Genomic DNA, 14,010 nt, shown 5'->3' with positions numbered 1-14,010 from the left:
GCTTCCTCGAGGAGGTGGCCAGCAAAGCCCGGGAGGGGACAGCGAGCTTGGGCAGAGCAGCCAGGACCAGATGCTGTGGTGTCCTGTGAGCAGTCGGGAGTGATAAAAAGTAACTGTTCAGGGTTGGCTTTTGTCCCAGGGCTGTGAGCCTTAAATCGGGGATGGGGGAACGGGACTCAGAGACAGCCACTTCCCTGAGCCGTGGAAGACTTGTCACAACTTCTGCCTAGTTCCTGTTGGAGGGCTTCAGGTGGATTGGTGTTCGACCTGTTTGGGCAGGGTTGCCACGCACAGTTATACAGGTAACACACTGCACAGAGGCTGGCCAAGGAGGCAGGTGGGTCTGAAACCCTGCTCCTGCCCCTGTGCTCCCCTGCGCCCTCAGCCGTGCTGCCTCGTGCGGGCTGCCTCGCCCCGGGGAAGGCGCGCCTCTGTGACGTCACGCAGAGGCGACATACGCTCTAGGAGACTGTGCGTGTAGTGCGCACGCGCACAGGGTCACCAGCGTCCAAAGGCATCGTCGGTGCTGTTCTTTTTCTCCATTTGTTACTGGCTGAGATGCAAGGGCCCATTTCCTAGATGGAATTGGGGGAGGCAGATCCCAGAACACTGGGCAGCCCATGAATACCGCTGGTCCGGACTCCACCAGGACATCTCAGTGATGGCTGGGGGCAGCAGGGCCTCCTCGGGTAATGTAGCAATTTGTCATATTAAGTCATTCCCTAACAATCCAGTCCCTCTTGATTAATCTCCCAGAATTAGCCAGTTGCATTTCGAGCAATTAGGGTTAATTACAGCCTCATTTGGCAGAGGAGAGAGCCCCGTAATTATTTCACGAACAAGGAGAGGACGCGGCGGGCTGCGGCGACGCGGCAGCGTCCGAGGCTTCCCCTCACACATGTGGGAGTGGTAATGGCATAGTTAAGTGTAATTAGATACGATTACTCAGCGTTGTCTGGCGGCTGTCCGGGAAGGTGCCCCGGTCCCGCCAGCATCTGGCTGGGTTTGCGGAACCAGGCACCGTGGTGTTGACGCTGGGCCTGCGGCCGGTCGGGGTGGATGGAGCGCAGTCGGCACTTCCTCTCTCCTCATCTGGTATTTAAACACCATCCAGGGAGATAGCAGGGCCTGAATCTTGTCCATTTCAGGACATAGAAACACCTGGAATTGACGGCAGAAGCATTTTCCTTTATGGCGGGAGGCATTGCCGTTCCCCTGAAACTGTTCTTAGGAGAGGGAGCCAGGCTCTGTGACTGCAAGAATGCTATCAGCTGGACCAAGCTGGGCTCAGCTCCCAAAGCTGTCCCTCACCCATCAGGTGACAGTGGGCAGATGACCTCTCTGAACCTCAGTTTCCTCATCTGTGAAAATGGGGCCATGAAGACTACATCCAGTGTGGCATCCAGCCAGTATCATAGGTGTTAAGGAAACAGTATGTCATTGACATTATTCTTATATTTTAAAATTTATCTTAGTTCTCAAAGCTGAAGAACCCAGAGCTGGAAACACCCCCAGTGTAGAAAGAATGATTTAACAAACACAGTCGGACTCTGGTTTTTGTTAACCTTCTATGCCCAAGGCATGTGGTTTGTTCATTTTGAGGAGCTTTCCAGGTTTGAGAGCTGTCAGCATATGAAAATATATTTGCTGAACCCAGCAGAATTGTCTGTGAAATTCATACACATTTAGGAAAGCTGAACATGCCTGCTTTTCTTGAGGTTTTATGAATGAATGAATGGATGGATGGATGAATGAATGAAGTTGAGAAGAATAGCTTAAAATGGCCTACACCTTATGACTTGACCAATTTGCTACAGAGCGTTCTCATCAGGAATGAAGTGTAAGGCTCAGCTGACCCACTAAGAACCACATGAATTTCCAAGAAGAAAGGTGTTCTTGTCTGAGAAAGCCCTGGCTAATGTGTCTTCCATCTGGAAAGCTTACACAAACTTGCTTGGGCCGTGCCAAGTTCTGTCGTATTCGGCACTGTTCAGAGTGAGGGGATCTCGTGCCTAACTTTGCAGGAGATAAGGACAGCATTGCACAGACCCAAATCTTGATGAAGTCTTTCCAAACCAAGGATGATACTTAAATAAGATGTATATGACCAAATAGTGACGGCCATTAAAATTCAAGAAGTGTTTGCTTTGTTGTGAATTCAGCAAGCGCTTGTCTCATTTTGGCCTGAGGTCTCTGTCTTCCAAGAAGAGGAAGGTGCAGGACCAGTCAGGTTAGATAAGTGTTTTAAATACCGGTGCTTCGGTAAGGTAGACTGACCCGTATTTATGAAAGGCCTGGATTGCACACTGTGTCATTTGGAATTGACTCTGTAGCGGATGGGGAGCCCATTATGGATCTGAAGTTGATGGAGTTCGGGTTTTAAATCACTGATAGCTGAGGCTCGAGGCCCAAGAATGATGGGAATGGGAAGAGGCAGGAGGCGCCTGCCCTCACCCAGGTGAGATGATGCCTTAACCTTAAACAGGCCGGACACGGGAGGGAGGAGTTCAGAAACTTCCAGGGGGAAAAAAGTAGAACTGTTTTTGGTAACTGCAGGGACGAGAGGGAAGTCCAGGGTGTGTCCAGCCTTCTGGGTGGTGGCTGAGGTTCTGTATGGTTTACATCTTTGCTCGTCAGTGGGTTGGAGCTGGTTTCAGATGCTCCAGTCTGTGTATTTAAGCTCAGCTTTCCCTGAGCTCGCTTACTGAGGCTCGGCTCGGGGAGCCACAGTTGAGATGATTCTAGGCTTTGTGACCAGGCATCTTCCATGCTCGCCGTTCCCAGGGAACTGAGTGGAGCTGTCCAGGTTGAGACCCTCGTGGTGGTGGCACCAACAGCGTGACACCTGGCTTACCGCGTGCGGTCCTCTTCCCAGCTCAGGAAGTAGGTCTTATTCAGAACTCCATTTTGCAGGGTTGAGGGGGAGCAGGGAGTAGGGGCCGAGAGAAGTAACCTATCCGTTTGCTATGAAGGAGCAGAGCCAGGAGCCACTCCAGCCGTGTGGCCCCATAGGCGACGTCTTGAGTTTGAAATTAGCCAGATCGTGGAGAGCTGGGGGGGGAGGGGGGGGGTTGGCCTGGTAAAGAGCCTGACAATATGGACTCTTTGTAGAAAGTGCCCTTTCGTGCAGCGCGGATTTAAAACACACCATCGTATGCGCAGATCCTGAACCCGTTAGAAGTTCCCTACACCCCATGTCAGATGTCTTTAAAGGTGAACTTCGTTTACAGGAAATGTCATTCTGATGAGTTGTGCTTTTCAAAATCGTAGGAATGGTTGCCTTAAAACTAATGATGCATTGCAAATATCAGGGGGAAAAAAAAGATCCATCCAGTGTAAAGATGATTAAAATTCAGGTCAGAAGTCTGACTTAGTCAGGCTAAATTTTTTAATGAGATTTCAGAAAATTAATTGGGCGAATGCATTTTTATTCTTTTAACATGTAATTTTATGCTCCTGTTTAAAAAAAAGAAAGAAAGAAAAAGAATTTGTTGATGGTCGAGGCTTATTGTGGTTCAAGCATTTTAAACTCACATTAGCACAGTGTGGGGGGCATTTGTGGCCTAATTTGATCTGACTTGGTGAAGAAAGCTGGGTTTCTCTGAGCTTTCTGGGGTGGGGGTGTTCAAGATACTCTCTTCCCTGGATGTCTGGCCTTGGCCTATGAAGGTTGGAATCTTTTCTTTGGAGGGGGAATTGGGGGTAAAGGCGACTTGGGACCTGGACCCTCTCTCCCAGGCTCCTAGTTCAGCCCGATCCATCCAGAGTCGCTCCCAGAGGCTGTTTTCTTCTATGAGATGGTGTGACCTCTTCCCTCGGGTCCCCTGCACCTGGCCGCAGGGCCTGGGTCAGCATCCTTGCTGCATCCCCCCAGCCCTCCCCCCCCCATCTCCTTTACTTTTGAGAGAGACTTAATGGCCTCCGCATCTCCAGGGGAAGAGGCATGAGGAGTCAGAGATGGCCTCTGGTGCCCACGGTGCGGCAGGGTGAGGGGAGCACAGTCACTTAGCAACAGTCCCCGATGACTCGCGTGGGAAACAGTGAAGTCAGAGACTGCAGGGACGCGTCAGCCTCACTGCTTTACTGTGGCCAGGAGACCTTTGGTGAATGACCTTTCTGAGCCTCAGTTTCTTCATCTGTGAAATGGGGCCACAAAGACTACATGAGATGATATACTTTAAACACCCAGCATGGCATCCAGCATTATAGAAATGATATGCCATCAATCTTATTCTTATATTGTAAAATTCTTTTTTGTGTGTGTGTGACAGAGACAGAGACAGGAAGGGAGAGAGAGAATAAGAATCAACCCGTAGTTGTGGCATCTTAGTTGTTCACTGATTGCTTCTCATACGTGCCTTGACCAGGGGGCTCCAGTTGAGCCAGTGACCCCTGGTTCAAGCCAGTGATCTTGGCTCAAGACAGCGACTTTGGGTTTTAAGCCAACGACCTTTGGGCTCAAGCTGTTGACCCTGCACTCAAGCTGGTGAGCCTGTGCTCAAGCTGGCAACCTCGGGGTTTCGAACCTGGGACCTCAATATCCCAGGTTGATGATCCATCCACTGCACCACCACCTGGTCAGGCTTGTAAAATTCAGTTTAGTTTTCATAGTCACAGAGCCCAGAGCTGGAAGTCCCCTAGTGCAGACTCTCGGTGACGAAGGGATGGCGGTGATGTTGATAACAGTGAGAACGCCTGCACTTGTGTCCTGGGCCATGCGCTCACCTGGCCAGGCATTGGACACACCCTGCCCCAGTGCATCCCCAGCCCCTAGGAAGTGGGGGCTGCTGTTCCTTAGGTGTCTGCGATGCCAGTGCCAGTAACATACCGTGTTTCCTGTGTGCCAAGTGCTTTCCTTCATTAACTTATTTAACCCTCTGGACAGGGCACTGTCATTATCTCAGTTGTACAGATAAGGAAACTGAGGCCCAGAAGGGCTTGCCCAGGGATCACAGCCAGGAAGTGGCAGAACCTGGACTTAAACCCAAGCTCTGGGCCCCAGCTTCCGAGTCTCCGCCTCTCTGCCAGCCCGTGCTACTGGAGTTGTGTTTGTTTCCACCGGAGCTGGCACAGGGCGCCAGACCTAACGGGACAGTAAGCGAAGCGTTAGAGGAGCAGTTTTCAGAAGGCCATCAGATTATTGCCGTGAGCCTGTGGTGGGAGCTGTCTGGGCGGGCCCGTGCTTGGCTGGCAGTGCGGAGCTCCTGGACCCTCAGGGGACCCCGAGGCTGGTGTGATAAGTCCAGGGTATGGAGGACCTCACTCGGCTGCAGGGACAAGAGTGGAACTTGCTGAGGGCTGACGCAGGACAGAGGAAGGCCTTGGAAGTGGCCATAGAGAGAGCCCTGGCCTTTGGGGCAAGGACTCAGTTCGCCTTCTCCTTTTCTGCTCACAGCCCTGAGTTAAATCAGGATCAGGCCTCTGCGGGCTCAGGCAGCCACACCTGGGAGCCCTGTGTCTGCAGTGCCCCACACGGAGCAGAGGCCACCCCAGGACGGGCCCATCCCAGCCCCTGCCAGGCGCCCTGGCACTGCCACTGTGCTGCTGCCCCAGTGACCTGCCCACCACAGGAGCTCATTCCCCTAATTAGGTCAAATAGGTTGTGACAGGAAATGCAAATCTGGGTCATTGCATATGCAGATGTGCAGCTGGAGTGTCTGCGATGCCGGCTGGGATGTCACCCACTCCTCTGGGAGCTTCTCAGAGGCTGTGGAGCTGGGCTGCCTGGCCTCTAGGACCCCTCTCTGGGTGGCTGGAGAGTGCTGGGATTCGAGCCACTCATCCTGCGAAGAAGCAGCCCGTGTTCTCAGAGCAGGGACCCTGCCTGGGAGAGCACATCCTTCAAACATTTCAAGTCCTGGGGGTAAACTGAGGCCCAGCAAGGGGAGAGACGTTGACCCATGTCACCCAGCAGTGCAGCTGGCTCTAGATCAGCAGCACATTCAAGTCCCAGCCTCCCGCTGACTAGCTGTGTGATCTCGCCTCACTTCTTTATTAAAAGGGATTAGTAAGCCTTGCTCATCTCAGCAGCCAGTACAGTAACTGACACAGAGTAGGTCCTATTGCATGGCCGTGTGTTATTATTTCCGTATGTGTGATTCCTCCAGGTGCCAAGAAAGTGGCCTCTTCTGAGCGTGTGTGAGTTCTGCTACACTTCTAATAGTGACAGCGGATGGGTCACATGGTCCCACTGTGCACATTCCACTGTGTCATTCAATAAACATGTCCGAGCACTTGCTCTGAGCCTGTCACAGCCTTAGCTCCGGGGACGGGGACGGGGACGTGGAGGGATCTAGGACAGGAGCTCACCTTGGGAGAGGCCCATGGTGGGGAGGGAAGGGGGAGGCAGACAGAACCTAGCAAACAAGTCCGTGGTCAGAGAATGAGGGGTGGTGATAGGTGCTGCGGGGGAGACCAGCAGTCTTAGTTTCTCATCTGCACAGCGGGGTCCCTGTGGGGGTCACACGGGGTGGGTGTGGAGAGCACGGCAGGTGGGGGAGGCAGTGGAGGCTCCGACAGTGGGGCTGGTGATCACAGTCCCTCCTCCACCTTGGAGGGTCACGGGGAAGGGCAGCAGCCTCCACTTCGGCCTGGCTGGACACCGATGCCCTCTGTCTGTCCCCTGCAGAGGCACCCGAGTGCCCTGTCTTTTCGCTGCTCGCTGGCAGACTTCCAGATTGAGAAGAAGATTGGCCGAGGGCAGTTCAGCGAGGTGTACAAGGCCACCTGCCTGCTGGACAGGAAGACGGTGGCCCTGAAGAAGGTGCAGGTGAGCCAGCGACCCCGTGGGGTCAAAGCCGCTTTGCAGGAGCTGACTGTGTCTAAACATGGTGGCCCTGGGCCAGGCCTCCTTCCCCGCCCCTCCTTGTCCTTTCCCTTTCCTGCCTTTACTCTGTAGTGAGGGGTGTTAGTACCAACTCACTGGGCTGTGGAGAGAACCAGGCAGACTCCTGAAAGCTGAAAGCGCAATGGGAGCCGTGAAGGGGGGGAAACGAGCACGCCCCGAACACCTGCTGTGCGCTGGCTCCTGCTTGGAGCGCAGGGAACCTTGACAGTCGCCCCGGGGGGGGGGGGCATTAGCCTCCCATTTTTCAGAAGAGGAAAACAGTGCAGAGCTGGCAATAACTCACCATGCCCACGGAAGGAGCCAGGACCCGCTGACCGTGTTGCCTGCACTCACCAGTCAGTTCTGGGCTTAAGTGTCCTTCCTGACCTGTGTGTCCCTCCTAGGTGGCAGAAGGGGGTCGAGCAGCCAGCTTTAGCAGCGAGTCCTGGCCAGGAAGCATTTCGGGGAGAGCCACTGGGCCCCTGTGCACACTCTTTGCTGCAGGAAACGGTTTTCAGTCCTCCAGCAGCGCTTCCCAAACCCTGCAGCCATGTGAGCAGCCCGGGCAGGAGAGGCCCAGAGAGAGAGGGCGACTCAGACACAGGCACAGGATGGGGAGTCAGGCAACACCCTCCAGCTTGAGCATCTCGGCTTCACCGTTTCCCTGTTGGTCTGTGATGCCACGTGGCTTCTGGTCAAGGTCCCACGTGGCTTCCTGTCAAGGTCGCAGAGGAGAGGTGGGCTCCTCTGTTCAGAAAACGCCTGCTTTCTGCCCTTTGTCTTCTGAGGAGGGGCTCGCCTGGGCTCTCTTTGTCGTGGTTTGGTTTGGTGATGAGGCTGCTGGCCCGTCCATCATGTTTGTTCCTATAAGTCAGCAGGTGCTGGTGGGAGGACCCCCCCCCCCAATGAGCTCTGGAGGGCGGGGTCGGCAGAGGTTGAGGTGCCGGGAACTGTACACCATCTTCTCACTCTGTCCGGCTCGGACTATGAGCCTCATTTACAGAAGTGAAGACTGAGGCTCTCAGTGTTTCCTGGCCTGCCACTCATCAGTATGTGACCTCAGCAAGTCACTGAACTCCTCTGGGCCTCAGTCTCCTCCTCTGTAAGCCAGTGACAGTGATTCCTGCCCCGTGGGAATCGCTGTGAGAATTCAGCTTACAGTGGTCAGTGTGGCGCCTGGCACGTGATAGTGGTGGGGGGCACTAAGCAGAACTCGTGCCTCGGGGGTAGGGTCCCTCAGCCAGGAGGCAGATGCGCCAGGATGCTGGCGCTGGGTTTTAATTGTCCTCGTTCTCTTTTCCTTCGCACCCAAGATATTTGAGATGATGGATGCCAAGGCCAGGCAAGACTGCGTCAAGGAGATCGGGCTCCTGAAGGTGAGTGCCCTGAGCACGACGCTCCCCTCTGTGGACAGAAGTCCTCGGTTCCGCTGGGCCTGGGCTAGCAGGACAGGTGTAGGGAAGACGGGCGTGCCAGGGCCTGGCCACAGCGAGGCGTGCGGGGTGGGGTCGATGGCGGCTGTGGTCCCCCTCCCCTCCCCTTTCCCACTGGCATCCACACTGGTTTCCCTACATTCAGGGATTAGAGGACATTCTGGACTGGACTTGGCCCGGGCCTGGGGCTGCTCTCTCCTGGGGATCCCTCCTTCCTCCCCAGGCCTGGGATTCTGCCGGGACCTTGAAAGTGACAGAGGAAGAGGTCAGGTTTGGGCTTTGGGGGCCCGGGAACCCGCGTTCAAATCCTAACGTCTTCCTTCACGAGCTATGTGACCTTAAGCAAGCGATTTAAGCCTTGAGCCTCAGTTTGCCCATCTGCTCGATGGGGAGAACACCTGCCTCGATGGTGTAGGCCGAGTGAAAGGATCAGATAAAACCACATCTGAAGAGGGCCTGGCTCAGGAGAGGTGCAGGGGGCACTCACGTGGCGGCTTCCCCCACCCCGCGGAGCCAGACGGAGAGCTTGCTGGGAGCTTCTTGAAGCGGGGCTGCTGATGGCAGCGACACCCTCGAGGCCATAGCTGCGGAATTTCAGGTCAGAGATTAATCTGCTGGGCCCTGCCCTGCGCTCTCAGGCCTCGGTCCTGTCCTGGGGGACTAGGCAGGCGGCAGATGTGACTGTTCAGGGTGATGGCCGACTCAGGGACCGTGGAGCCCAGGGGAAGCCCTGCAGGGGCCAGGACCTGGTCCCAGCACCTGGAAGGCTGCGATGAGCCTGCTGTAGGGACCCTGGCAATGCGGGTTGAGGGGCCAGATCATGGTGGCCTCACAGGCCACACTCAGGACTTCTATGTGGTAATGATGGGTCGTGGTGATGAGGCTGGTGCGGAGAGGCTTGAAGGGAGCTGTCCTTAACTCCCAACTGTTATGGATCACAAATACCCTTCCAGTAACATTTTAAAATATTACATAATGGTCACCTTTGGAACCCTGTTGTGATTTGGGGACTCGGCCTGATTACCCAGCCCAGGGGGAATAGCTGTCCCCATCATCCATCCCGCTCCCCACTCTTGGCCAAGAACACACATGCCGTCCACATCAAGTAAGGAATCATGCACATGTGTGGACTGAGCCAGCCCTTTGCAGGTCCCGGGTCCAGAAATATATGTGTGCAGCCCCTGCTGAGAAGCAGGCCCAGTGTACTGTGAGCGGAGCCACTGGGGGGAGGGGGGTGTCTCTGTCCCTTCCCCAAGCAGTGTCATCAGTGTCAGTGGCCCGGGCATCAGAGGCAGGCACATCCCTTGCTCACTAGCCATGTGGCCTTGGCAAGCTGTTGACTGCTCAGAGCCTCAGTTTCCACACCTGTATAAGGGGATGAGGACAACAGTGCCGTGTCAGAGGTGGGGGGTAATGAGGAGATGCCCGGGGGCTCAGTGTAGCTCCTGCTGTGTGCTAGCTGCTCAGCCAGAGGCAGTCCTGTGGCGTGGCAGGGCACCACCGGCCCCTCCAGAACACCAGTCCAGCTCTGCAGCCTGCCCGTGGGAAGTCAGCAGGATGTGCCAGGGCGGTAGGTGCTTCCTACAAAACAGGGAAACACGTTCTCGGAGGGGCCAGCAGGCAGCATCGTTCACATGGTGCACATGGTTCATGCCAGGACCCGAAACCCCAAACCTCCCAGTGCGGGGAGACTGCCACACGGGGGGCAGGAAGGTGGCTGTGCTGGGACCAGCCAGAGTCATGGACTCATGGATGCAGCACAGTGTTTGAGCACCGCTGAGCACCAGACACGGGGTCGCAGCCCAGAGCAAGGACGGATCCGAAAGGCCACAGGTGCGGAGATTCCAAGAAGAGGGGACCTCAATGGCCCTTTACTCTCAGCCGTGCCCTCTGTCCTTTTCTCTGGTCATTGTCCATCCCTCAGCAGCCCCCAGCACAGCCAGGCCGGCCCAGGGCTTCGGACCACCCCACCCCATGACGCTTGAGGTCCGAGGGAGGAGAGAGGGACCAGGTCTGGGTGACGCCGCCTCGGGGGAGGGGTGGGTGTGAATTGTAAGGACATGGGGGGGGGGGCAGCAGAGGCTGCCGGGGGAGCGCACTGGAGTGGATCCTGGATGTGACTGTCCTGGACCCCAGATGCAGGAAGCCAGAGCAGGGAGCCCTCAGCCTCCAGCAGCCTCCCCCTCTCCCCTCCCCCACTCACAAACTGCCCGGCAGAACCCAAACACGAGCATGTTTGGAACACTTTCTGTGTCCCTAGCCCAGGTGTGGCCCCTTTCAGACCCAGCTGGGCTCAACAAGAGGGCTCAGGCTGAGAAGTGGACTCCAGGTGGACAAGGGTCTATGCTCGCTGGCCCAGTCCCCTGTCTCCCCTCCCCAGCCTCAGGGCATCGGCCCAGTTAGCTCTGGGGCCCCTTTGGGCCTGGCAAAGGCCTTTGTAGACACACTGGGTGTTTGAGGGAGCACTTACTTCCCCTCCTTCCCTACACAACCCCCTTCTATTGAAAAACTGATATCCAGACCTCAGACGACTTGGCTGGGTTTGGGGGAGCCCTCCCTGAGAGGGGCTGAGATTTCCCAGTGAAGTAATGATATGAGGGCCAATTGCTATTATCGTAATAATTGCAATAATCCTAGTACTTTATAACATGCTTTAGAGCAGTGTTTTTCAACCAGTGTGCCGTGACACATGGTCAGGTGTGAGTATAAATACATTACGAACTATATTATTAACTATATATATAATATGTACTGTGTTAGAGTGTCATTTTGTGTCATTTTGGTAGGTGGTATGCCCCAGGATTTTGTAAATGTAAAAAATGTGCCGCGGCTCAAAAAAGGTTGAAAATCACTGCTTTAGAGATTTTTAAAGCATTTTCAACTTCCCGTTCACTTACTTTGATACTCTCTTCGTAAACGAAAGCCTCCCTGCAGTGTGCTGGGGGTCGAAGGCAGCTGGCGTGAGGGCCAGTGTGAGCCCCAGGGAGACCTCAGAACAATCTGGGGAAGGGGAGACCAAAGCACGAAAATAATTCAGGCGACAAAAGAACGCCTTTCCAGGGTGCTAAGAAAACTGGACATCCAAATGGACAGAAGTGAGTTTTGACCCCTGCTTCATGCCGTACACAGAAATGGATCACAGACCTAAACATTAAAGCCAAACTATAACAGTGTTTGCTGGACACCCCAATGGGCCAGCCCTGTGAGATGGGCCTGAGGGGGTGGGTGGGCCAGAGTGGATCAGTCTCTGGGGGGGCCTGGTGGGCATCGAGGGCAGGGCAGATATGTGGGAGGTGCTGAGGCCAGCAGCAGAAGCTGCCTTGGCCCCTGGAGGCCTGTGGAGGCTGCCCACCCAGCAAGGGCTGACTTGGGAAACGAATGGATAAGGATGGCCTGGCTGTGTGACATCTGCCCAAGTCCCCTCATTTTAGAATCCAAGGACAGGCACAGGCCAGCGTACAGCACAGACGCACACTGTCTCCCAGCAGCATCCAGGCCTTTTAGAAACCATGCTTTAAAAGGCGTCTGGTCGTTGGCTGGCAGGAGACCCGGTGGCCCGGACGACCACGCTGTGGCAGAAGATCGGAGTCCCCTCTGCTGTCCCAGATCCTGGGGTCACTTTGGTATCAGCAGTTTATTTCGATTATAAACAGTTGCCAGGGTCTCTTCTGGGCTGGGCACAGGTGACCTCCAGCCAGTGGGGTGCTGTCCTGACCAGGCTTCGTACACGGCCTCAGCAAACACACACAGTGGTCAGACCAGCGGCGTGGCCTCCACATGGAGCAGATAGCTCAGGGCACCTCCCACACCTGGAATAGCCCCCTGCCCCAAGATTTCACTAGGGGTGGGTCAAAAGTTGACAAAAGAAGGAAGAGGGAAGGAGACATACTTCTGAGTTTCAGCTTTAGTCCTAGTAATAGTGGTGAGGCCTGCCCCCCTCCCCCCAGAGGCCATGAGTGGTGGTGAGGGGGAGGAGGAGGAAGAGAAGGGTCATTTCCACAAGCATCTATTGAGTCTTAGCTCTGTGCAGTGACCGTGTTGGACATTTCAAAGATATTACTCCATCTAATCTTCATAGTAGTACGCCCATTTTACAGATGAGGAAACTGAGACTCAGAGATACAAAATGGCTTTCCCAGTGTCACCCCATTCTGCCTGACTCCCCAGCACAGGCCTTTCTGTAAGACACTCAACTCTGCAGCAAAGGCCAGGGCCCTGTCAGTGGGTGCCAGCTGGGTACCTGCCTGGGGCAGGCGCCAGGGTTGTACCATCTCTCACTGACTCACACCTCCCTGTCTCTCTCCTTGTGTAGCAACTGAACCATCCGAACATCATCAAGTATTTGGACTCGTTTATTGAAGACAATGAGCTAAACATTGTACTGGAGCTGGCTGACGCGGGTGACCTCTCACAGATGATCAAGGTGAGGGTGCCCAGTGGGCAGGCAGGTCTGGGAGCTGCCCAGGGTCAGGTAGCCCTTCCTCAGCCCTCTGGGGCACTCAGCCCCCCTTGCTGATGCCCACAGGCCTCAACCGTGGCCCAGAGAGTGCCCTTTCAGGCCCTGTATCCATTTGCTGTGAAGGGGCCAGGCACAGACAGAAAGGACCCCTCTGACCACCCCCACTGTCCCAGCCTGCCTGCCAAGGCTTCTGCTCGCAGAAGGAGCAGGCACAACCCTGCATTAGGTCAGACCCCATGAGCCCTCAGAATCTGGGAAGGTGTCTTGTGAGTCACCTCATTTTACAAAAGGGAAAACTGAGCCCAGAGAGGTTAAGAGACTTTCCTGAGGCTACCCAGCAATGTGGGGACAGATCCAGGACTGTGGCCCAGATCTCTGTTTTGAGGCCTGGGGCCCTCCAGTGGACATCTTCCCCAAGTGGATTTTGCTAGGCCCCTCAAGCCTCTGAGGGGTGTCTTCATTCCCAGGTAGCAGCCAAGCCAGGAGTCTCCGAGAGGCTGATTGACTTGCCAGGCAAGGTCCCCAGGCAGGCCCCGTGCTGGGCCCGTCTTCCTCTGCAGTCCACGGCAGCCTCCACACCACTCTGCTCCCTCACCCCACCTCCTGGGGCCCAGGTTCAGGCTTGCATGAGTCTGGAATCAGGGACCATTGAAGCCCCACTAATGAAGCACCTGCTGTGGACCACAACTGTACTGACCACTGGCATCACTCACTGAGTCCACAGTATTCTCAGCTAGCAAAGCTCAGAGAGGTTTAGTCATCTTCCTGAGGCAGCACAGCCTCTAAGTGGGAACCTCAGGCCCGAGCCCTCAACCCCTGTTCCCTGCTTCTCTCAAGGCTTTACCCGAGTCTGCAGGCCATTGTTGTGGGTCCCCATTGCCTCCTGCCCCCAGGCCTGGTCTGTCTGCTCCTGAGCAAGGCTGGGCCAGCTCAAGCCCCTGCCCAGCTCTCAGCCACACTTGCAAACAGAGCCAGACAAGGATCCTCTGTCTCTCCCACCAGGCACTGGGAACTGAGCAATTGCTCAGCGCTTGCTCTTCTGAAATCTGGCTCTTAGGAATACAAGCAACGCTGGGAAGCGGCATTACTTGAGCTGTTATCACCTGCTTTTATATTTTCGTTGACATATTAATGTGTTTGCAAGGATGTTAATCTCCACGCAGATCCCTGGTGGGAACAGATGTGCTATATCATGTCTTAGTTCTGCCTTCTCCCCCCGAGCCATACTTGGTTTCTCCTACACATGTCGCTCCCACTGATCATGCATGCACCCAGCACCCGCTGTGTGCTAG

The 14,010-nt window shown here is 55.2% G+C and overlaps 1 protein-coding gene across 4 annotated transcripts in view; it reads left to right on the top strand.

Moving 5' to 3' along the window:
• The window catches only part of NEK6 (NIMA related kinase 6), a 75,977-nt gene that overhangs the window by 38,189 nt on the left and 23,778 nt on the right, over positions 1-14,010 (top strand). For all 4 annotated transcript variants that reach the window (XM_066256251.1, XM_066256252.1, XM_066256253.1 and 1 more), the window contains 3 exons: positions 6,629-6,769; positions 8,140-8,202; positions 12,572-12,682. In XM_066256251.1, coding sequence (XP_066112348.1) covers positions 6,629-6,769; positions 8,140-8,202; positions 12,572-12,682 — 315 coding nt within the window. The remainder of the gene's footprint in view (positions 1-6,628; positions 6,770-8,139; positions 8,203-12,571; positions 12,683-14,010) is intronic.

Source organism: Saccopteryx bilineata, chromosome 2, assembly GCF_036850765.1.
Source record: "Saccopteryx bilineata isolate mSacBil1 chromosome 2, mSacBil1_pri_phased_curated, whole genome shotgun sequence".
In the NCBI taxonomy this organism is placed as follows: Eukaryota; Metazoa; Chordata; class Mammalia; order Chiroptera; family Emballonuridae; genus Saccopteryx; species Saccopteryx bilineata.
Note: the sequence above shows the minus strand (reverse complement) of the source record. Positions and strands in the feature narration are given on the sequence as shown.